Source organism: Daldinia childiae (genome assembly GCF_008694065.1).
Source record: "Daldinia childiae strain JS-1345 chromosome Unknown Scaffold14, whole genome shotgun sequence".
NCBI classification, from domain to species: Eukaryota; Fungi; Ascomycota; class Sordariomycetes; order Xylariales; family Hypoxylaceae; genus Daldinia; species Daldinia childiae.
The window spans coordinates 227,055-247,523 of NW_022984655.1; the positions used below are offsets into that span (position 1 = coordinate 227,055).

A 20,469-nucleotide genomic window follows, 5' to 3' on the forward strand; every position below is an offset into this window, starting at 1 on the left:
TTAGGTAACTAATGAAGCTTCAAAGAAGCTTCGTTATTCGTTGTTTATAGGTAGTATCTGTTTAATAGGGAATGTAGCTTAAACGCTATAGAAAAGGTCTATATAAATAATTGGGTATCATATAAGCAAGCTAAGACGTAGATCGCATGAGGCTCTTTAGGAACGAACAATATTGATGATGTTTACTTGGTCAGCTTCAGCTTCGGTCGTGCCCCTCATCGATTTCCTTGGCGGGGCTATTTGTTATTTACTAAAATTGAGCTGCATTTGGGGTTCTTAATCCTTCCATGATGAGGGACCCTTAGCCCCTGCCTCTGGGGTGTCACAGACATATTTCTTACCTATCATGTCGCTACAAGGATAGAAGGGATCAGTTAGTGCCCATTGAGTATTTTAGTGCTGTGCAGGTCCCACAAAAGCACTTACAGAAGTGGATACCCCCGAATGCCGTTGTCGTGGTGCAGAAAGTGGCCATTTCCTGCATCAACAACTACAACAAATTATGACAACAATACACATGAGAGAAAAATAACGAGTAGTTTCGCAAAAATTGTTGCTTCTATCACCTTTTTTTTCTATCTAAAGATCCTAGCTTCGTCTACATACGCATTAGTAGAAAGTGATCAATACAATCTCTGGTGCCTTCAATTATTAAATTAGCTCTGGAACAATCGTCGCAAACTTTTGTTATTTAAACCAATTCAATTTTCTGAAACTGAGTCAGTCCATACCACTACTACATTACTGTTCGTTAACTACCGAGGCCCCTATCTGCCCAACCACGATAACTTTGTGACCTAATCTCGTCGTATCCTACTTTACACCTTTACTTTACGAGCACGACTACATAAATCCGTCCTTATTTTGGGACCTACGACGTACTGCCAGATCCTCATTCCCCCCGAGGACCATGGCCGAAATGCTCACTGAGGATCAGGTCGCCGGCCTGCTGACTATCCTTAGGAAGGATGTCTCCGTCGACACGAAAGTTCAACACATCACTGCCGTCAAGTCCGCTATTAAGCATTACAGCGTACCCGATGTCTGCGTCGCGCCGCTCTTCGAAGCCCTTCGGCTCGCCTCGAGCTCGCAGCACTCGGTTCTTGTCAATGCTGGCTTCACTACGCTAAACCACCTCCTAACGCGCATGTCGCTACAGGAACCCAAGTACCTTGCCAAAGAAGCGAAACACACGCTACCGCTCATCGTCGAGAAGATGGGCGATCCAAAGGATAAAATAAGGGGACTAGGTATACAAGCTATGGCCACCATGTATAACAATGTACCGATAGACGCCGAGAGATTCGTGCGCAATACTGCTATGGTTGGAAAAAATCCCAGGTCAAAGGAATCGAGCTTGCAATGGCTACTGCAGGTATGCGCAATCCTTTCCTAGTAACGCGATTGTAGAGATATATGTTACTGGGTCAGTCGCTAACGTGACGCAGATGCACAAGGATCAGGGCTTACAATTCCGTGCTTACGTACCAGCTCTGATGGAGCTACTAGAGGATGCCGACGGTATGGTTCGAGATGCGACCAAGAGCACGGTGATAGAATTGTTCAAGTTCGTCAGATTCCGATCCCTATATAAACAACACAGCCTCTAACATCAGCTATAGGGACGCGCCGAATGGAGCGAAGACCGATCTAAAGAAGCAGTTGAAGAACTTCAAAGTGCGACCTGCTATAGAGCAGGCCATAGTAAAGGAATTAGCCCCAGCATCTTCAAGAACGGACCCCGAATCAAGACCCGCGTCGGTAATGCAGGTGCGACCAAATCTCGCAGCGAGCGTTTCCTCCCTTGCTAGCGAACGACCAATAACACCAATGCCCGAACCTAAGGCGGAGTCGGTCGAGCCCTCATACGTTAACACCAACCGAGAATTAGAAGATCTATTTAGAGATATGCACCCGTGGTTTGAAGGCAAAGAGACCGAACAGAACTGGTTGAAAAGAGAAGAGAGCATGACTAAGTTACGGAGACTCATTGCTGGCAACGTACCGTCGGATTTCCCTGATACCTTTGTTGCTGGTTGTCGAGCGTTACTCGATGGCATCCTCAAGGCCGCCAATTCCTTAAGAACAAGTTTGTCTAAAGAGGCCTGCGCTTTTGTCCAAGAACTTGCCAATAACTTTGGGCCGGCAATCGACCCAATGGTTGAACTACTGATGCAGACCTTTATAAAATTGTGTGCGGCGACCAAGAAGATAAGTTCCCAATTAGCTAATACATCGGTGGATATCATCATTGGAAGGACTACGTATAATGCTAGGATTATGCAACATATATGGGGTGCTTGTCAAGATAAGAATGTGTCGCCGAGGATGTACGCTACCGGCTGGTTAAAGACTCTGTTGAAGAAAGAGGCACATCACAAGAATCATCTGGAGCATGGCGGAGGATTAGACATGATCGAAAAGTGCATCAAGAAAGGTCTTAACGACCCCAATCCCGGTGTCCGCGAGAAGATGCGCTCGACGTACTGGGCGTACGCCGCGATCTGGCCAGCGAGGGCAGAAGCGTAAGTTGATTAATGCTTATATTTTCCTGGTATGCTGGCTAACTGTTGCAAAGAATCATGGACGGTCTTGAGTCAACCGCCCAGAAGTTATTACAGAAGGACCCTAACAATCCAAATTCACCAAAGAAATCTGAGCCTGCCCCTCGTCCGGGGTTAGGCCTTTCGAAGAGTACTATGACGTCCTCGAAGCCCTCCTTAAGAGATGCTATGTTAGCACAGAAGAGGGCCCTAGCATCGAAGAATTTACCTTCTCGACCGGCGTCGGCGATGGCGGTCACGCCGGCGCGGAGCGTGTCCGGGGGCTCGTCGGGTACGTCAGCAACTTCGCATGCGGCCAGTACCAATACCGCGACTCGAACGCGTGCAGATACATCGACGAAGTCTCATGGTGGTATGTCGGTAGCTCCAATGCGACCAGCTAGGAGAAGGCCAGATGTTGCGCCCCGACCTGCTACCGCCGGACCTTACTCCGTTCGGTCGCATGACGGGCCATCAAGAGAGCAGACAAGCCCCACTCACAGCACGAAACAAAAGGCTACGACCCCGAAAACGATCTCGGGATCTCCTAGAAGGACAGTCCCGAGAACTAGGCCCGGTCATGTAGCAACTGCTAGCGAGTCTAGTATTTCAACTCCGTCGAAGGAGGCAGCTCATAAGGCTGTTGCTTCTCCAAAAGCAAGTCCGGCGAAGCCTAGTCCAGTGAAGGCTAAGCCAATAGTGAACGAAATCAGCTATAGTAGTCCCGCCAATTCAAACGAAGATTTCACCCTTGTTGTGCCGGATATCGCGCAGTTGAAGGAGAGCATACAGATACGGTCTACTCCGCCCGAACCTTCTCCTAAAGTGCCGGTAATTGAAGCACCGAAAATCGAAGCACCGACAGCTGAATTGCCGATAGCTGTTGAAGATGAAGAAGTAACAGTCATTCACAAAGCCGCAACCCCGACCCCGACACCGTCGAAGTCACTAAAAGTATATGAAGATCCTTTTACGGAGGACGACCAGCCGACGCCTCGCCCAGCGACGAATGATATAATCGATCAACCAGTATTGAAAGACAAGCCTATTAACGAAGATGCTGCTAATCTCATACACCCCGCGGAAGCGAACGAGGTCCTTGGTAGCCCTCTTGCGTCGCCTGATAAAACACGTCAAAATTCCCGTCTTATTGACAGCGGCATTGCTCGCGTGAAAGCGCAAAGTCTTGATGTGCATGGCTTCCGTAAATTACAAAGCCTCGTCCGCGATAATAAAGTGCTCCTCCCCGATGATAAGTTTGACGCCTTACTACTTGGGCTCTTCGAGTACCTTGAATCGTCTCTTGATAATGTTGCTCCTGAGAAGGTCCAAGACGTAAAGGCGCAAATTCTCGCCACTATTAAGTTATTATTGAAAAAGTCTCGTGACAGATTCCAACCCCACGTATCTAGGGGACTAGAGGCTTTACTCGCCGCGCGCACCCGCTACGACGCGCGGACGCACATTGTCAGCGGCCTAGAACTGTTAGCAGACGAACTAGTTACGATTGGCGACGCAGGCGAAATTACGGTGACCATGACGCGCAACCTAAGCAACATGGACATGGACACGTCGGGGCACCGTAGCCTGAGCATGGGGCTGCATGTGCTAAAGGAGCTCTTGGACGCTCGGTCGTCGTTCACGCCTGGCGAAAACGAAGTGACGGGTCTGCTCAACCTCGCGACAAGGTGTCTCGAGAGTAAGGAGAGCGGCGTCCGTATGGACGCCGTGCAGCTGTGCGTGGCGCTGCATGCGCGCCTCGGCGAAACTAGGTTCTGGGAAAGCATGAAGAACGTTAAAGACGACCCCAAGAGCCTCATCACGTATTACATCGTTAAGCGGCAGAGGGAAAATGGAGGGGTCGCCGCTTAGATGAGCGGCGGTTCCCGGTTTTTCGCTCGAGGATGCGGTGTCTTTACTTTCTTTCGCGGTCGCGGTCGCGGTCGTTGTTGACAATACCCTGTTTGGCGGTGGTAGGAAGATCTACTATCTAGGTCGTCTGTGTCTGTGTCTGTGTCTGTCTAATTATTTACCTCTGCGTATTGTGGTGGTGGTCCGCGTCGGGATGGATGGATGTATATCACTAGGAATAAGGGAGTTTGTTTGGTCCGGCTAGGTACGCATACTATACCTTGGGTACTTTCTACGGCTCCGTTCTGCGAAAAAAAAAGCGCTGTTTACGGAGGGACACGCGGTGTTGGCGGGAGGGTGGGCGAACGGAAAGGGGACGGGTTACCTATGCCTATACTTATTACCTATACCCGCTAGGTTACTCGAGGGAGGGAGACCTTGCCTTGCTTATCGTACAGATTTTTTGTAATAAATAGCGCTCGCACACTTCGTGGCAAGCTTGTAGATTCAATGGAACGGGGAGCGGTATTTACGATTTAATATGGGAGAGGGCTGTGTTTGTGACAGTATCGGATGATGCTCTTGGTTTTACGTCGAGGATTTATAAGCTTCCACGAGATTTAATATTATTATTTTTACGCTCCCTGATTTTGATGATGGTGTTTTCAGTTTTATAGCATTCCGAGTGCTGGAAGTTTGAGATTATATATATATGTGTGTGTGTGTGTGTGTATAAGTTTTGTAATGCCATTTAGCAAACTAGAGGTCTGTTTACTTATTTCTGACAGTTCATTTAATTTAATTCACTCTATACTTATTTGTCTTTCCTATCTACCTAGGTTAGGGGCTTCTCTATAAGTTTGTCTAACCCCTGATCTTTAGATATGGCTGCATCCTATAGACATCATTTTATCAATATCATATCTCGAAAGGAGACACAGAAAGGAATTCCTAGCTTATTATTAAAGACTGGGGAAACCACGTCGTGGCTAGCTTGATAGATCCCGCATTAGACCCAGGCCTCCTTTTCCCGCTGCCCAGGACATCAGCGCCGACGTGCGCGGTAAACTGGTCCGCCGGTATCCCACCCTCGGGCTTGGACTTGCCGCTCGTCTAGCCGTCGATGATGTCTGCGATGGGGAGTGGGGGTGTAGAGCGATCCTTCTGGTAATTTGGCGTCGGTGTGGTGTCGTTGTCGTGGAAATGCGAGGTTATAGTTCCGGCCATGATTGGTCACGACGGAGACGCCCTTAGACTTTATAGCAATTCTAGATAACAGGCTTCCTTATACTGTGGCAAATACAGCGTGCATCAAATATCAATCTCAGGGTACAAAAACTCGCTACAAAGCTGCATAAACCTCTCCCGCTCTTCCCACATCGACGTATGGCTCGAATTCTCAAGCGTGACCCATTTAACCTTGCTGATGACCCTGAACCAGGGCTCCATGACAAAGTCCATCACTTCGTCGTGTCTCCCGTTCAGGAGCAACGTCTCTGCTTCAATGTCATGTGCGTCTTTCCAGCCCTCCCAGTCTTTGAGAGTACCGACCGTGGCAAATTCAGATGTGCCTTGCCTAGAGAACCCAGAGTAAGATTGGCGTTCAAAGGGGGTTATGGTCTTTACTCGGGTGGGAATGGAAGTAGAAAACTTACATAGTCTTGTATGCAGCAGGGTTCTCCTTTATATTGGCAAAAGCTTGCTGTATCGGCTCTGGCACCGGGTCTAGTCGACAGACGAATCTTCTCAAGAAAACGGTAGACACCTCCTTGTACTCTCGACTCTCATGGTCGCCATTTTCGAGGGCACGCTGTGCGTCCGGCGGCAGCTGGGCAAGACGACGCTGGCACGCCTCCCGGTAGAGCGGCATGCTGGCAGGCGAACCCGACATCACTAGCTTCTTCAAACCGCGGGGCCGTAGGGATGCATACGTCCCAGCTAACATGCCTCCCCAGCTCTGCCCGAGGAGGTGGAAGCCTTTATCTCGCAGGTTGAGGTGGTCGATCAGCTTGTCCAGCTCTTTGACGAAGAGGTCGACAGTCCAAAATGCCTCGTCGCCCAGTTTCTCGGGGAAGTGCGTCGAGTGGCCGCATCCGATCTGGTCGTATAGGATAATGGGAGCACCTCGCGTCTCGTGGATATCTGTCAGCGCGACCATGTAGTTATGGCCGGACCCTGGGCCGCCGTGGAGCGCGATCACGGGTGGTAGAGCTGTGTCAAGGCTACCGATGATCCTGTACCAAGTTTTGCAAGGTTTGCCGGCGTTTGGGACTTCCCAATCCATTTCCCCTTCTACCGATATATAGGATGACATTACTGGTTTAGATTAGACCGTACTTTAGGTAGGTTAGGTACTTAAGGCAATAGGATGAACAGGGGTGGAATCTGTAGGATATATGTATATGGAAAAGGAAGAAACAACTATATCCCACTTCCTAATAGAGGTAGGTACCTAACTATCTAAATACTAATAAAATATTCCCACCATCAAAGATGCCTTAGTTAAGAGCTTATGGAAATACGATAATCGTGCAGATGGAGGGGTCTCACTTATATCCTCTCCAGTGAGACTGGGGATACAAGGGGTGTATGTATGTTGGTGGCAAACGCCTAATCTACAAGGCTATAAGTAAGACTGAACTACCAACAAACAAAACTACATACCTACCTAGGCAACAACTCATACCGGCGCCTTGCAATAACTAGGTTACTTACTAATGAGCCTTGATATATAGGAGAGAATTTGGACGTCAGCACTAAGACGAAGCGTGCTGTGCCTAGGAATGCAACGTTTGCGCGGAGAGCGTTGAATAGCTTCGAGGATGAGGAGGACGTCCATTGGGACTTCCACGATGATGAGATTGCAGCTTGTCTTAAATAAAATATATATATAGGTATATATAGGTATATATAGGTATATATACGGTTCAAGTGGCATAATCACCTCTTCTCAGATGGCCAGTAAAGACTCCTTTTTCCTATTTTATTAAAAAATGATATATATCAAGATACATACACTATTTATTATTTCATACAATTAAATATAGGGGCTATCAACAACGAAGCTTATATGAACATTCCAATCATAATTAGATGTGGGTTTAAATACGTTAGGGCGGCTAGGTATTAAGGATAGATACTAATAAGCTAGAAACCACCTACCATCTCTCCCTCAACGATATTATCTCATCTAGTCACTCAAAATCCTAGCATGAAGGCTTAATATCTAGTGTAGGTGGCAGTCTAACCATCAAAGAAGGGAAATAAATAATTTATGCAGACAATATCACAAGTTATAATCACCACAATTTACCAAAATTCTCACAAAATCGTGGGTTACATTGTCAAGAGGCGAATCGGCGACCTAAAAGGACAAATATGTGTCTTCGCCTCTACCCCTGCCGACCTAAGTGCTAAGACAAGAAAGGACCAAACTCAAAGCAAAAAGCAAATAGTAAACCAACCCTTAACACCTGACCATGATCGTAGATACGTGCGTCATCCTCATCTGAACATGAGGGAGAGGGGGTATTTTGTCCAGTCTAGAAAAAACGATATCGAAAATCCCTTTGCCTTTTTTTCCATGCATGCAAAAAGTCTTGTATGAGAATGCCGAAATTTCGTGAAACGCCGATTCCAGAGTGGGCTACCTAAGTACCATCCGTGTCGTGAGACGTGCTGTTTTTCCGTCAGAAAAGAAGACAAAAGAGATCTCTCTTGGAAGGTTTTTTTTTCCTTTTATCTAATTGTTCATTCCATTCCCATTTGAACTGGTGAAGATGGAAGTGCTGAGAACTTTGTGGGAGATATGTGTGTGAAGACACAGCGCACACAGCGCGCAGTGTCGGCAAGTTGTATTAATCGTGCAGTCGTATAATCGTGTATACCGCATGGGTCTATATTCATGAATCGTGATGATTTGTTTCCTAATTTCCCTTCATCGTATTCTGTATACCCGAAACGTGCGTATGAAAGTCGTTAGATGCCTATAGGCAACTGAAAAGTTTGTACAAGAACTGTGTGAAATGCAATGCGTCCTATAACGGAGAGTGATATGTAAGACTAGGAGAGGCTCTTAGTTGTTGAGCAAGAGAGGCGCACAGAATAAGAACTCGAGAGATCGTGAATCTGTCGGTTGGAAGTTGTTCTGATCACGACGCGCCTCCAAGTAAGCAGTGGTGACATTGAGGTTGTGGAAATAGTTCTGGACCGTTGGGTCGCTCTCGTTGGCCACAAGAGGCGAGTCAGGGCTCATGGCCATGGTCTTCGGAAGGATATGTCGGATAACTAGCAGCATTCTAAGCAGCTCAGTCAACTCATGTCCCTGGTTCGTGTATGTGTCAGGTTTTTTCGCCAATGGCCACTTGGGGAGAAGGTTCTCCTCATTCCACGCTTTAAACGCCCAGGTAGTCTTCTCCATGCAGTTGAGGAAGAGCATGACAGTCAGGAACATGGGAAAGCCAAGCCTGGCCTTACCGTCCTGCAGATGCTTCTGAATATCATTCAGTAGGACTTGGCTAGCGGCACACGCTTTTCGCTCAGCTGCAGCAGTGAGCTGCATACAAATATTGGTATAAGCTTCGCAGTCGGAATCATCCTTGATCAAATAGTCCTTGACGTCCTCTTTAGAAGACTTTGCCAACATTGTCCATTGGCGCTCTCGGTCCATCATCTCAACAATTCCCCATAGTTCCAGAGACCTCTTGAGCAGTTCGTCATTGGTATCGTTTACGACCATGATGGCCGCATGCAAAGTGACTCGTACATAATGAGACGGCTCACGGCGGATGAACTCGTCAAGAGTTTCGCGCATATAGGCTTCAACCTTTCCCGGAATATCCTCGTTGTTGTCAAGCAAGATGACCGGTCTAGGATTACCGTCACAGGGAAGCCCGTTGTCCTTCTCCTTGGGAGTTCCTTGTAAAACTTGGAAGACAATCTTGTGTCCGGTTTCTGGGAAGTGCGAGACTTCAAGTGCGATGGCGGCACTCTGGAAATTGTGACTGGCCTTGTAACCATTAATTCGTCGTTGAGTCATAACAACCTGTACTCCAGCCGAGTACAGGTTGATATGCTCAGACAATTTCGTCCGTACACATCCAGTGCGCCAAATTCGAGGTGCAAGAACTTTCTTACAGGCATTGCACGGTGTACCTTTCGAGCACGTCTTGCGTAAAATGCGACAGCGAATGCATGCTCCAATGCGACGAACCTCCTGCACCTCCTTACGGCGACCAGAGTCGAATCGTGCCCGGCTATGGCGGTGACGAGCTCCATTGAGAGTATTGCTTGTATCCATACGAAAGCCACCCCTATTTAGAGTTGCTGTCAAGTGCTGACCATGATCATTGACTGTTGCAGGAGCGTGAATATCCTCAGGCATATATGTCATGCCGTCCCAAGGAGTGACAGATTCATTAGTGTTCGGCGGTGCGTGCTGTCTCTCAGGCGAAGGAGGGTAGTCAATTAGCATCTCCGTAGACTGGGTGTGGGTGGGCGTTTCGGGAACGTCTTCGTCGGTCAATAGCTGTGGGTCTAACAGAGATGGGTTGAGACGAGCTGTTGCTGCTACGGCTACTGACAAGGCGGAATGAGTAGGCGATATAGCACTTTCTTCTAATTCGTGCGCTCTTTCTTCGAATGCTTGCCTCAGCCTGTCCTCTGCGGTGAGGGGCTTCTGCGGTACATCGATATCTGTAAAAAAAAATAGTTGTTAACATACATATTTATTGCTATAACTCTACTTGAGGTCATACCCTTAATATCTTCATGTGAATGGTTGTCTAGACCGGTCGGCGGGTTCTCCAAAGTGAACTGCTCATGGACCTCGAAAGAATTGGCGGTAGCTGTGATAGGTACGACGGCAGCAGCTAATGTTGTTTGAACAGCTTCGGCTGTAAGGTCTTGCGTAGTCGGGACATGATCGTCGTGCTTCTCATTAGCCTCAATCTGACGAGAGACTTCAGCAAGGGTTTCTAGGGGTGTCCAGATCTGATTCTGGGATTGCTCGAGCGAGGTCATAGAAGAAGAGCCGTGAAGATGGCCGGGAAAGGGGCCATGGTTAGGACCGGTGTGCAAAAGACCTTCGAATCTTGGTCTATTTGAGCCATTGCTGATGCCGTGTAGGGTAAGACACGCGTGAGCTCTGTCGGCTTCAGGGATCGCAGGACATTTCTTCGTTAGGTGGTTCGTAAGGCTGTCAATGCGACCTTTAGGGAAATCCTCGCCACAAGCTTTGCAGGTATGATGATATCGATTGCTATTGTCGTTCAATTTGGCGCCGCGCTCGAAAAACTCGAGAATTATAGGATTGGGCTTGCGGCCCATCTTGTCGGATTGACAATGTCGTCACTCAAGGTTCGAGTAGATGGCAGAATTGTGCGGTGAGTCCAAAAAGATTTGATTAAGGAAAATCGATCGGCCCGACGAATTGAAAGAGGTAAGAGTTTCGGGAGGATGAATAGATGGTGGGGAGCTTTAATTGATGGGACGGTAAGGGATCTTCCCAGTTCGTCTCAAGTCGCCGCCCCACTTAGGCAGGTACATAAGGTCCTAAGGTTCTAAGGTTAGAATCAAACAGCAAGCGCCGTGGGGTTACAAAGAAGGTACGATACACATTGGAATGTATTATGTAGATTAGGAAGCTACCCCGCGATCACACCTAAATATGAACATATAAATCGTGCAGGCGCTGAAAATACATGTAGATATCTGAGGTAGTCGCTTAGGCCAGGCACCTTCTATCCTTGAAGGCTCTCCTATTGTGAAGTACGTGGACCCCTATTATCTCTGTATTAAGACAGTTTGAGTATTACCTATAAGAGATATTCCAATAGCGGTGATAATGGCACAATGCAAATTCCCATTATCTTTCCCATAGGTCTTTGTGGCTAATAGGCCAATACCAAAGATACCTTGTAGTTAACAAGTTTTGTCCCGCGCTTAACATCTATTTCATAACAACTTGACAATTCTATAAACTAGCATTCGGGATATCGGCTTGCGCAGACTCTACGCACCTGGTCGATATAATCACCTTGATTGGTAGATCATTGTATTACTAGTGGACAAGAGCCTCTCCGCATATAATAAACTATTACACCAGGTACATTCAATGCAATACTACTATATTAAATTACAAGGGATACCTACCACTTTAAGATTTACACAAAAGGACTAGAAGTTTGAATAACACGATCCTTCAGATGACAAGACCGGACGAGACCAAGGCGTCAATCAAAACCTTCAAATTACAAGGTCAACGGAAATCGGAAACTAGCATAACCCTATGCTATTCTCTAACCTAACGAAAGTTGGGATGAAGAGGTGTGTATGCTACCTAGGTAGGTATCAAAGAGAATCTAGCATGTGCTACCCAATAACAAGACACTCAGCACTTGATATTCAAGTAACTATAACTATGCTAACTAAGAAAAATAGGTCATCTTTAAGACTTTATACTACCTACTTATCGCATCGATTTAAAAGTCTTTGACACTTCGTCTAGAAGTAGAACAAGCCTATTGATTAGGTAGTTTAGACTGTCAAGTACAACAAGTCGAGGTATTGAAATAGCAGCCCTATGCTCAGGTGCCAAGCCTATTTCAGCAAGGTTTTCTAAGATGACAAGGTTGTGATCTTCACTGCGCCTCGTCAAAGCTGCTCCACCCCTTTCATAATAATACCTAATACAATCGAGACAGATACAGGGTTCACCGTGAACCCGGTTTAACATTATAGCAGCAGCAATCATCTCCTACTCAGTGGAAATGTCCAGCCTAGTTAAACTAGTCAAGCTTAGTCCGGTAGGATTCCAGGAGCCGTGGCTTGGTTGCCCCGTTCCATAAGTCCAAAATTAGGTAGCTCCTAGGATCTATGTATGTCATCGTCATCAGGAGCCATAATAGGAACGTTACGCTGTTTAGACAACTGCTTTATTATTCGTTCATTTTATTCGTACTCTTCGTACCGAGTACTATACATTCTTTACAGTCTCTACTTTTGTAATTCTCAGTTCTACCCAGGGGACTACCTGATTCTAGCATGTTGGATTCTTGATGTTGCGATATTTATTCGTGTCGATATTGGACTTTGTCGAACAATTTCAACGTCCAGGTCACCCTGACAAAATGCGCGTTCCCGCAGGCATGGCGCTGGGCCTAACACTTGCTCAAGCTAAAGAATTCCAAGTTCAAGAACTGAGTCAGTTTGTATTACCATTTGTATGTAACCCGAATCAGTATACACTCCGAGAGCGTCCCTGAACTAATAATTCCGACCAAAGACCGGCTCCGTAAATGGGGGTAACACTTTTCCCGGCGTTAGCTTACCATTCGGGATGGTAAAGCTGGGCCCCGATCTATACACCGGATCCGACAGCTATTCGGGATATCAGTCCAATGGAAATTTCACCGGCTTTAGTTTGTTGCACGAGAGTGGCACAGGCGGTGCACCTAAATACGGAGTTATCAGCCAGTTACCCGTTGTGGGCTCAATTGACAATCCATTGACCGACCAGGGCATTAGCCGAAGCAAGGCAGATGATGCGAGACTCGGCTATTACAAGTCAAGCCTGTCAAATGGCATTACCGTGGAACTAGGAGCAACTGGTAAAGCCGGTCTGTTCCAATACCAATTCCCGGGTAATGCAGACGGTACAAATGTTATTGTCGATGTTTCTCATGTTCTTCCATCTTTCAGAGGTCAAGGTTTAGGTCAAAACTATTTGGGAGGCAATATTTCGGTGTCCAGAACGGATGATGGCGTTCGTTACCAAGGATCTGGTTCTTATGATAATGTATGTTTATCAAACCCAATTGGAAGACACTGGTTTAAGTTAACTTTCCCTAGGGTTGGAACCGTGCCCCGAAGTGGACTGTTCATTTCTGTGGCTATTTCGATCAGTCAGCAACATTTAAGACGTTCTTGGGTAAAGACTCAACAGGTGACGACCTAGTAGACTACAGCGATGCTTCCGAGCAAGACTCTGATGCCCGATTGGGCGCTGTCTTCACCTTCGATAGCACAAATGTCACCTCAAGGGTAGGAGTATCGTTCATTTCACCTGAACAGGCTTGTGAAAATGTCAACAGAGAAATTCCTGTCGGGACATCTCGAGAAGCTTTGGAACACAACGTTAAGGCATCTTGGAACAGCCAAATTTTATCAAAGGTCACCACAACAGATGTCTCTAACACAACCAGACTTCAGCTTCTTTACTCGTCTCTGTATCACATGTCCATTATTCCCAGCAACAAGACTGGAGAGAATCCGCTCTGGTCGTCGAGCGAGCCTTACTATGATGATATTTTTACGTTCTGGGACACAGTAAGTTGCACTCTCTAGATCGTCGGCATCTGGTAACTAACCAGTCGCAGTTCCGGTGCACAACCTCTCTTCTGCATATCCTGCAGCCCGTGGTATACGAGGAATTCATCCGTTCTCTAGTTGATATATGGAGACATGACGGCTTCTTACCTGACGCGCGATCCTCATTCTTCAACGGTGCAACTCAAGGAGGCTCCAATGCAGACAATATCCTTGCAGACGCTTACGTAAAGGGAGTTCGTGGTGCTATCAATTGGGACGACGCATTCTCCGCTATGGTCACAGATGCCGAGACGGTGCCGCCGAACAACAACGATTCTAGAGACAAGACTGCCTCTACTAAGGAAGGACGAGGTGCCCTACCCGATTGGATAGATCGCGGATACATTACTACAAAATACAAGCGCTCTGTCAGCCGAGCCATCGAATAGTAGGCAATGCCTCAATCCTATATATTAGTAAGAAATTAGACTAACAACCCACAGTGCCGGAAATGACTTCGGCCTCTACCAAGTAGCCAAGGGTTTAGGAAAGGACGAAGAGGCGCAGAAATACCTTAACCGCTCTCGCAACTGGCGCAACCAATGGAACCCGGACCTAGAAGCATTAGGATTCAAGGGCTTCCTAGGTCCGATTGACGAAGACGGTAACTTTAAGGACCAGGACCCGCTCAGCTGCGGCGGATGTTATTGGGGCGACGACTACTACGAGGCGCTGCCAATCGAGTATTCGTTCAACGCGCACCACGATATCAACAAGTTGGTCGAGCTGTCGGGTGGCAAGGACACGTTTACCGCGCGTCTAGAGAAGTTCTTCGAGGGTGGCGTTAGCTCCGGTAACTCGCAGTTCAACCACACGCTTTTCAACCCGGGTAACGAGCCCAGCTTCACGTCGCCGTACCTCTTCAATTACGTCGGCCGCCAGGACCTCAGCGTCAAGCACAGCCGGTACGTCGCCGATAGCTACTACGCACCAACGCCCGGCGGACTTCCGGGGAACTCGGATGCGGGCGCTATGGAGTCGTGGCTGTTGTGGTCCATCATTGGTCTATACCCCATGACGGGCCAGACTACCTTCCTCATCGGATCCCCGTGGTTCAAGGACCTAACTATCGACCTCGGCGGTGGGAATAAGTTGCAGATTAATACGGAAGGAGGCGACGCTCAGTCTTACTACGTTCAGTCGCTTAAGGTCAACGGCGAGAATTGGGATAAGGCGTGGGTTGCGTGGGAGGATGTTTTTGCCAAGGGCGGCACGCTAGACTTTGTTCTAGGGCCGGAGCCGGCTGATTGGGCGACTGGAGATGCGCCGCCGAGTCCGGCTACGGAGTCGTAGGGGTGGTTCATGATCAATGTGGAGAGGTTAGAGGGCCGGCAGATTTAGAGTATAATCTAGCTATGAAAAGCGAGAAATTTGATTCTTGTATATATGGGAAATTGGTGTGTATATACACATGTTTAGGTATCTATCCATAAATATCGGCTAGAGCTTAGAATTAAATACTTTGACGTCGTGTTTCAACTACTGAGTTTAGTCTTGTCGCTTGATACTACAGCTTCTCCAGATTAGCCTATGCTTCGGGATAGGGTTGAATGTGAGACACCGGTTGGAAGTGAATTGTTACTGCTACGTGCCTAAGATTTATATCAGCGCTACCTCAGGCAAACTAGGTACCTAACCTACGTGTTACGAGTTACGGAGAATTCTACAAGGCTCTATTGTCTAATAAAAAACGAAGGAGAACCCCCCCAGCCGGTGATTCTAGTTTTCTATACATGTCACCGGGAAGATTAGCATCTGGGTTAGACCCTCTCTTTGCTAATTGTGCATTTTCCTTTCCCCAAGTATTTCCAGAAAGTGGAAAATGTTTGATGTTACTGGTAGCCTGATAACTTTGTATTTCGGTGTATTTAGGGGGTAGTGTAACAAGGCTAGGGACGTATATTCAAGATTATCTCTAACAATTTTCTAGGGTCATAGGAATCGATGCTTACCTTTTGTAAACGGTCTAAGGTGCGTATCCGTATCTTGAGTCCTAACCGCCTCCTCAATATGTATGTTGGTTATCTTGCATTTTACTTGCATTTCCTCGCGATGCATATTGTCCAATGACTCTAGCAGTAGTTATCCTAGCCGCCTGGGGTGATCTTGGCTGCCTGGTATTCTAACCAACAAGTGATAGGTAGATATGGGATTTATTCTATCTCTACTCTTTGTACCTTGGGGCTTCTTAGGTGTTCTTGGAGTTTGGTGTGACATCCTCCTGGAGACTATTATGTTGATTGATAACTGTGAGTCGTAATATTCGTAACTAATTTGTCGGTTTGTAAGAGCTCTAGACGTCGTAAGGTCTCGTTGGTATTTCCTAACTGCATTTTGTGCAAACCAGCCTCGACAACTTCGGTATCTTCATAATTAATTTAATCTGTGCACATAGCTGCTATATTATCAAGCCACTGAGCGGGGATATTTAAGTTCTCGTCTGTCCCGAATTTTGTCAGATCTCGAGGTGTAATTATCTTCCGGAAGTCTATTGTGGGTGTCTCTTTGGTGTATTACTATTTATAAATGACTGATGAGCTTGAGAAGTATATACTATCTTAAAACTAAAAATTGTTTCTTGTTGATACGTTATGTGGTGATCTATTATTTATTTAATATACACAGCTGCATGAAGATATCGTAGATACTTTGTGTCAGCGCTGTAGGTCTTATGTATACTTTTTCTAACACTGTGTTTAGGTTACCTACAAACCGCCACTTCACCGATATGTTGGGCAGTGCGTCAGTAAAGAAAGTAGTAGAGGTATCAGGCTATCATCTAACGGAAACATTAAGGGGCAGCTTTAGGGTGCCTACCTAAGGATGAAGATTGGGGGAGCTTAGCTATATTGATGTCCTCTTTTTATAAACCTTTTGGTAGGTATAGGTATGTGAGTTGCAATGATCTTTACACTAGTATGCCTGTCATAATAGAAAACTAAGCTGGAACTACTCCGTTTGTAATATACGATGTAAAAGCCGAGTCGATGAAGGACGGCGCTTATAGACCCAAACCTTTCGTTCCTAGCCAATTATCTTATACGAGACATCTCCAGCTCACCGTATCGCTCCCCGGTTAGTTTCAGTCTATCCTTAAACCCGCGTTATTTTATTATGATAGGACGAGTTTACTCGACATCGTGGGACGTCGGCCATGGCTATCGGCTGCATTGAAAAAAACTGACCTATCATAAATGTACATATCTACCAGTGATTGGCTGTATGTACTCGGATGCCCGCAGATCTAGTTTTATGGGATCTACCTTTGCCTACTCGACAAACGCGATCAATACTACTCTTCTACCACAACCAAGATACTCTGTAAAACTTCAAGTATTAGACACGCGACTAGACGAACTTATCTTATTACCTAGATACGGAATACGACATTAGCTCCGTATGTCCAAGCCAACCCCAATGGACGCGTGGACCACAAGAACCCAAAGCGAAACAAGCTCGCTCAGCGGCACAACCGGCGTCTACACGCCCACACACACAACATCACCAGCCGACCTCGCCTCGATCCCCCTCCCCGCACCCTTCTCCACAGACGGGGGCATCGGGTCCGCGCCCGAAGCAGGCGGGACATACATGATCCGGCACTTGGACACGGGAAAAGCCCTGTCCCTTTCCGGCGGAGAATTGGTGCTACAAGCCGACACCGGTATAGACGGGGGCTGGCGATGGCACTGTAGCGAGAGCCACGACGGGTGGCTGTCCTTCCGGGAGACGGTGTCGGGGGTCTATTTAGGACGGGACGGCTGGGGCGGATTTCAGGCGAAGGCGCGGAATCCGGATGGGTGGGAGAAATTGCTTATCCGGCCGCGCGAGGCTGGGGGGTGTAATATCTTCGCGATGGATTGGTGGAAGTTGATGGCTATGAGTACTAGAGGAACGGACGGCAAATTGTTTGAGACTAATACGGTGACAGAGGCTTCGCGGTGGGAGTTTGTGCGGGTGTCAGAGTTCGGTGGTTGATACTGTTCAGCTTCACTAGTATATCGTATCACTTAATCTTTCACTCTGGGATCTTTAAAGCTAAGTCGTTTCTAGGTCAGGGAACAGGTAGAAAAAACTACTCGACTAGCCAAAATGATGATATTGAAACTTATTTTAATAGTGTAATATGCTCTGTATACCCCAGGTACCTACCGATATAAAACAGCCGCGTATGAACTCCAGGGTATCTAATAACGGCGCAAAAAATGTACTATACAAATCACAAACGGTCGCTACCCCAAACATTCCGGAACTCATCCTCGTTTCCGGCGCTGAATACTGGACTGGTTGCATCATGCTCCGCCTCATCATTACCCCATTGGTTGCTTTCCTGCCCTTCAGGGGTTACTTCGTCAGGTGTCGGCTCTCCTACTTTGAATGTTAGATCTTCCTCCTCGGCCTCCTCTTCTAGAATTTGAGGCTCGGAGGTTGATAGTATGGGGGCACCGAGCGGACCCTTCGACTGGGACTCCTCAGCAGCGACAGCCGTTGGCTCTGGGGGAGGTTTAGGCAGATGCTTAGTCTGTTTCTGCTTGCCTTTCTTCTTTTTGCTCTTTATGGTTTCGGTACTTGAGGCTGTTGTTGCCGGGGGCCTGTTGCTGAGGCTCTCGGATGAGAGAGATCGAGTTGCATGCCAAGCTCCGGTACGCGATTGATACACATCTGGATGCGTCGAGAGCCAGCGCTCTCTTGTTGGCACGTTTGCGGTGATGACAGGATACTGAAACGATATAAGTAATGCGTCAATAAACATGTTAATCAAACTTACATTCCAATCTCCAAACTCTAACTCTCGGGCTCTGTTGTAGAGGCTCTCATCGTCGGGGTCTAATGTAGATTCGTCGGTGGAGCCATGATTATACTTTGGCGCTGGATCGCCGGCACCGCTCGGCCCTCCGTTGGAATTTAAGAGCGGCGTATTCGCACTTAGCTCCCCTCTAACCTCTCCAGGTTTAGGAATCCAGTACTTTGCCTCGCCTCCTCGCTTATATCTCATCCCATCTTTTAATCTTGCAAATCGGGAGCTTGAGTCTTCGTGTGCGATAACTTTTCCACTAGAATCAAATAGCCTGTAGCTGTATTGGTCTCCACTAAACGTTTGCTTTGAATCCTCAATAAGATCAAGAATACCAAAAGCATCTCTCGCCGCATACTTGACGGGTAATCTGGCAGACGAGAGTGTGTTATCGGCGTAATCGTGCCAAGAGAAGGCGTACCAATGTGCCACGGCGAACGCAGGCATTTCACAACAGATCAAAGCATCTTGGATGGCAGCTGCTAGATTGTCCGAAGTATACCCCTGAACATCGTCCGGGATGGCCCCAAGCCAAACGAGGATGGAAAGGAAAAATCCTTGCCAATAGGAAGCGAAGATGATGAGCTTGATGCATAAAAACTTGGGCACAGGTCGGAAAGGTACTAGGTCATTGTGCATGCAGACCCAAAACAGCCCAAGAGAGTACAGACTGACAGTAACACTGATGTTGTATATGATACCACTCCATAAGTAGCCTGAAGAAAGCCCGATATACCCTTCCTGATATATACCTGTTGCTTTCATGATAATCGCTGCAAGAGCTAGAATGGGCTTAAGCCATGCGTATTGGAGAATTCCTCGCTTTATAGCAAGGAATGTGTATGGATCGGAAATATCGACTTTCGGGAAGAGGTGGTTTAATGGCCACAGATGATGCACAGGAGCGCGGCCATGTGCCATTATTATAAGGGCTCGTTCGCCATCGAGGTAGTTGATTAGGAGTTGGAAGAAAGTGTAGATGGTGAAGGCCTTTTTGCTAGCAAGTTAGACTAGTGTTCAGAACTTAAGAATCCGTAGATAGAGTCGCATTCATACCTCGTATATGTCTCTTATAGGATCTAGAAACGCTGCCGCGGTTAACGACACCATACTAACCCACGAACTTATCGAATAGATGGGAACCCTGAGTAATATTAGAGGTGTACAACATTATGCTTATTTTTTTTTTTTCTCACATCAATAATATCCGTACGACGTATCGCTGCAAGAGAGGCTTCCGGTAATTCTTTCTGTATACGCGTTTAATTTATTGTACAGCACGACTAGGAGTGTAGGATGGGCATACAATTGAAGCCATATCGAGCTGTTTTAGTAACATATCAGCATTACTACATTAACTTAAAGAGAGATAAGCAGACAGTTAGATCTTACACGATAGACATTAAGGTGGCTGCCAAAGAGAAGACACCAGCAATAACTGTCGTAGCAGTGGTGAACTTCTGGCCGGTACCGCCAGCCATATTGGCGGTTTAAGACCTACGCGTCACCGGAATGGGACACTGCCTACTCAAAGGACAATAATTTCAAAGTAGCACATGTTCGAAATTCGTGGTGTTGTAAGCGGAGGTTTAATGATGAAAGTGGAGGGTTTTTGGGAGTTCTGAGAAATGTCATTTGATTAAGATTCTCGAAGCAATGCATCAATGACCCTTGCACCTTACCTGGGCCTGGGGGGAAACTGCCTGGGTACGTACCCATTCGATTAATCCCATGCAACCCCGTGCTACCGTAGCTTATGCAGCTTGTGTGGATGCATACCTTATCGATTAGTATCGATTAGTACGGGTTAAACGGCTTAAATTCAATGGACCAATATGTGGATCGACTTAAGTACCTAACTTCATCTGCGGCTATCCTTGTTCGTCACGCGTCATGCAGCAAATCTAGCCC

General features: G+C 47.0%; 6 protein-coding genes across 7 annotated transcripts; 3 read left to right on the forward strand and 3 right to left on the reverse strand.

The window, feature by feature from the left end:
- Positions 1-910: 910 nt before the first annotated feature.
- GL218_08807 (Protein STU1) lies at positions 911-4,415 on the forward strand (the record flags this gene model as incomplete). Its single annotated transcript, XM_033585616.1, has 4 exons — positions 911-1,375; positions 1,449-1,567; positions 1,623-2,525; positions 2,579-4,415. 4 exons carry the CDS (start codon positions 911-913, stop codon positions 4,413-4,415), a joined length of 3,324 nt encoding a protein of 1,107 aa, XP_033440242.1.
- A 1,290-nt stretch (positions 4,416-5,705) lies between these two features.
- Positions 5,706-6,708, reverse strand: GL218_08808 (L-amino acid amidase; the record flags this gene model as incomplete). The annotated part of the gene is made up of 2 exons (XM_033585617.1): positions 5,706-5,970; positions 6,050-6,708. 2 exons carry the CDS (start codon positions 6,706-6,708, stop codon positions 5,706-5,708), a joined length of 924 nt encoding a protein of 307 aa, XP_033440312.1.
- A 1,761-nt stretch (positions 6,709-8,469) lies between these two features.
- On the reverse strand, positions 8,470-10,721 carry GL218_08809 (putative zn 2cys6 transcription factor protein; the record flags this gene model as incomplete). The annotated part of the gene is made up of 2 exons (XM_033585618.1): positions 8,470-10,088; positions 10,151-10,721. 2 exons carry the CDS (start codon positions 10,719-10,721, stop codon positions 8,470-8,472), a joined length of 2,190 nt encoding a protein of 729 aa, XP_033440313.1.
- A 1,802-nt stretch (positions 10,722-12,523) lies between these two features.
- On the forward strand, positions 12,524-15,056 carry GL218_08810 (uncharacterized protein; the record flags this gene model as incomplete). Its single annotated transcript, XM_033585619.1, has 5 exons — positions 12,524-12,616; positions 12,679-13,191; positions 13,245-13,721; positions 13,772-14,151; positions 14,207-15,056. The coding sequence occupies 5 exons, from the start codon at positions 12,524-12,526 to the stop codon at positions 15,054-15,056; spliced, it is 2,313 nt and encodes a 770-aa protein (XP_033440167.1).
- A 2,106-nt stretch (positions 15,057-17,162) lies between these two features.
- On the forward strand, positions 17,163-17,741 carry GL218_08811 (uncharacterized protein; the record flags this gene model as incomplete). Its single annotated transcript, XM_033585620.1, has 1 exon — positions 17,163-17,741. One exon carries the CDS (start codon positions 17,163-17,165, stop codon positions 17,739-17,741), a length of 579 nt encoding a protein of 192 aa, XP_033440166.1.
- Positions 17,742-17,982: 241 nt separating this feature from the next.
- On the reverse strand, positions 17,983-20,039 carry GL218_08812 (uncharacterized protein; the record flags this gene model as incomplete). 2 transcript variants are annotated; one of them, XM_033585621.1, is made up of 6 exons in its annotated part: positions 17,983-18,483; positions 18,532-19,548; positions 19,615-19,702; positions 19,755-19,808; positions 19,865-19,882; positions 19,951-20,039. In XM_033585621.1, the coding sequence occupies 6 exons, from the start codon at positions 20,037-20,039 to the stop codon at positions 17,983-17,985; spliced, it is 1,767 nt and encodes a 588-aa protein (XP_033440165.1). The 2 variants fall into 2 exon arrangements, with proteins under 2 accessions (XP_033440165.1, XP_033440164.1); XM_033585622.1 differs by having other exon boundaries at positions 17,983-19,548.
- Between the last annotated feature and the right edge of the window lie 430 nt (positions 20,040-20,469).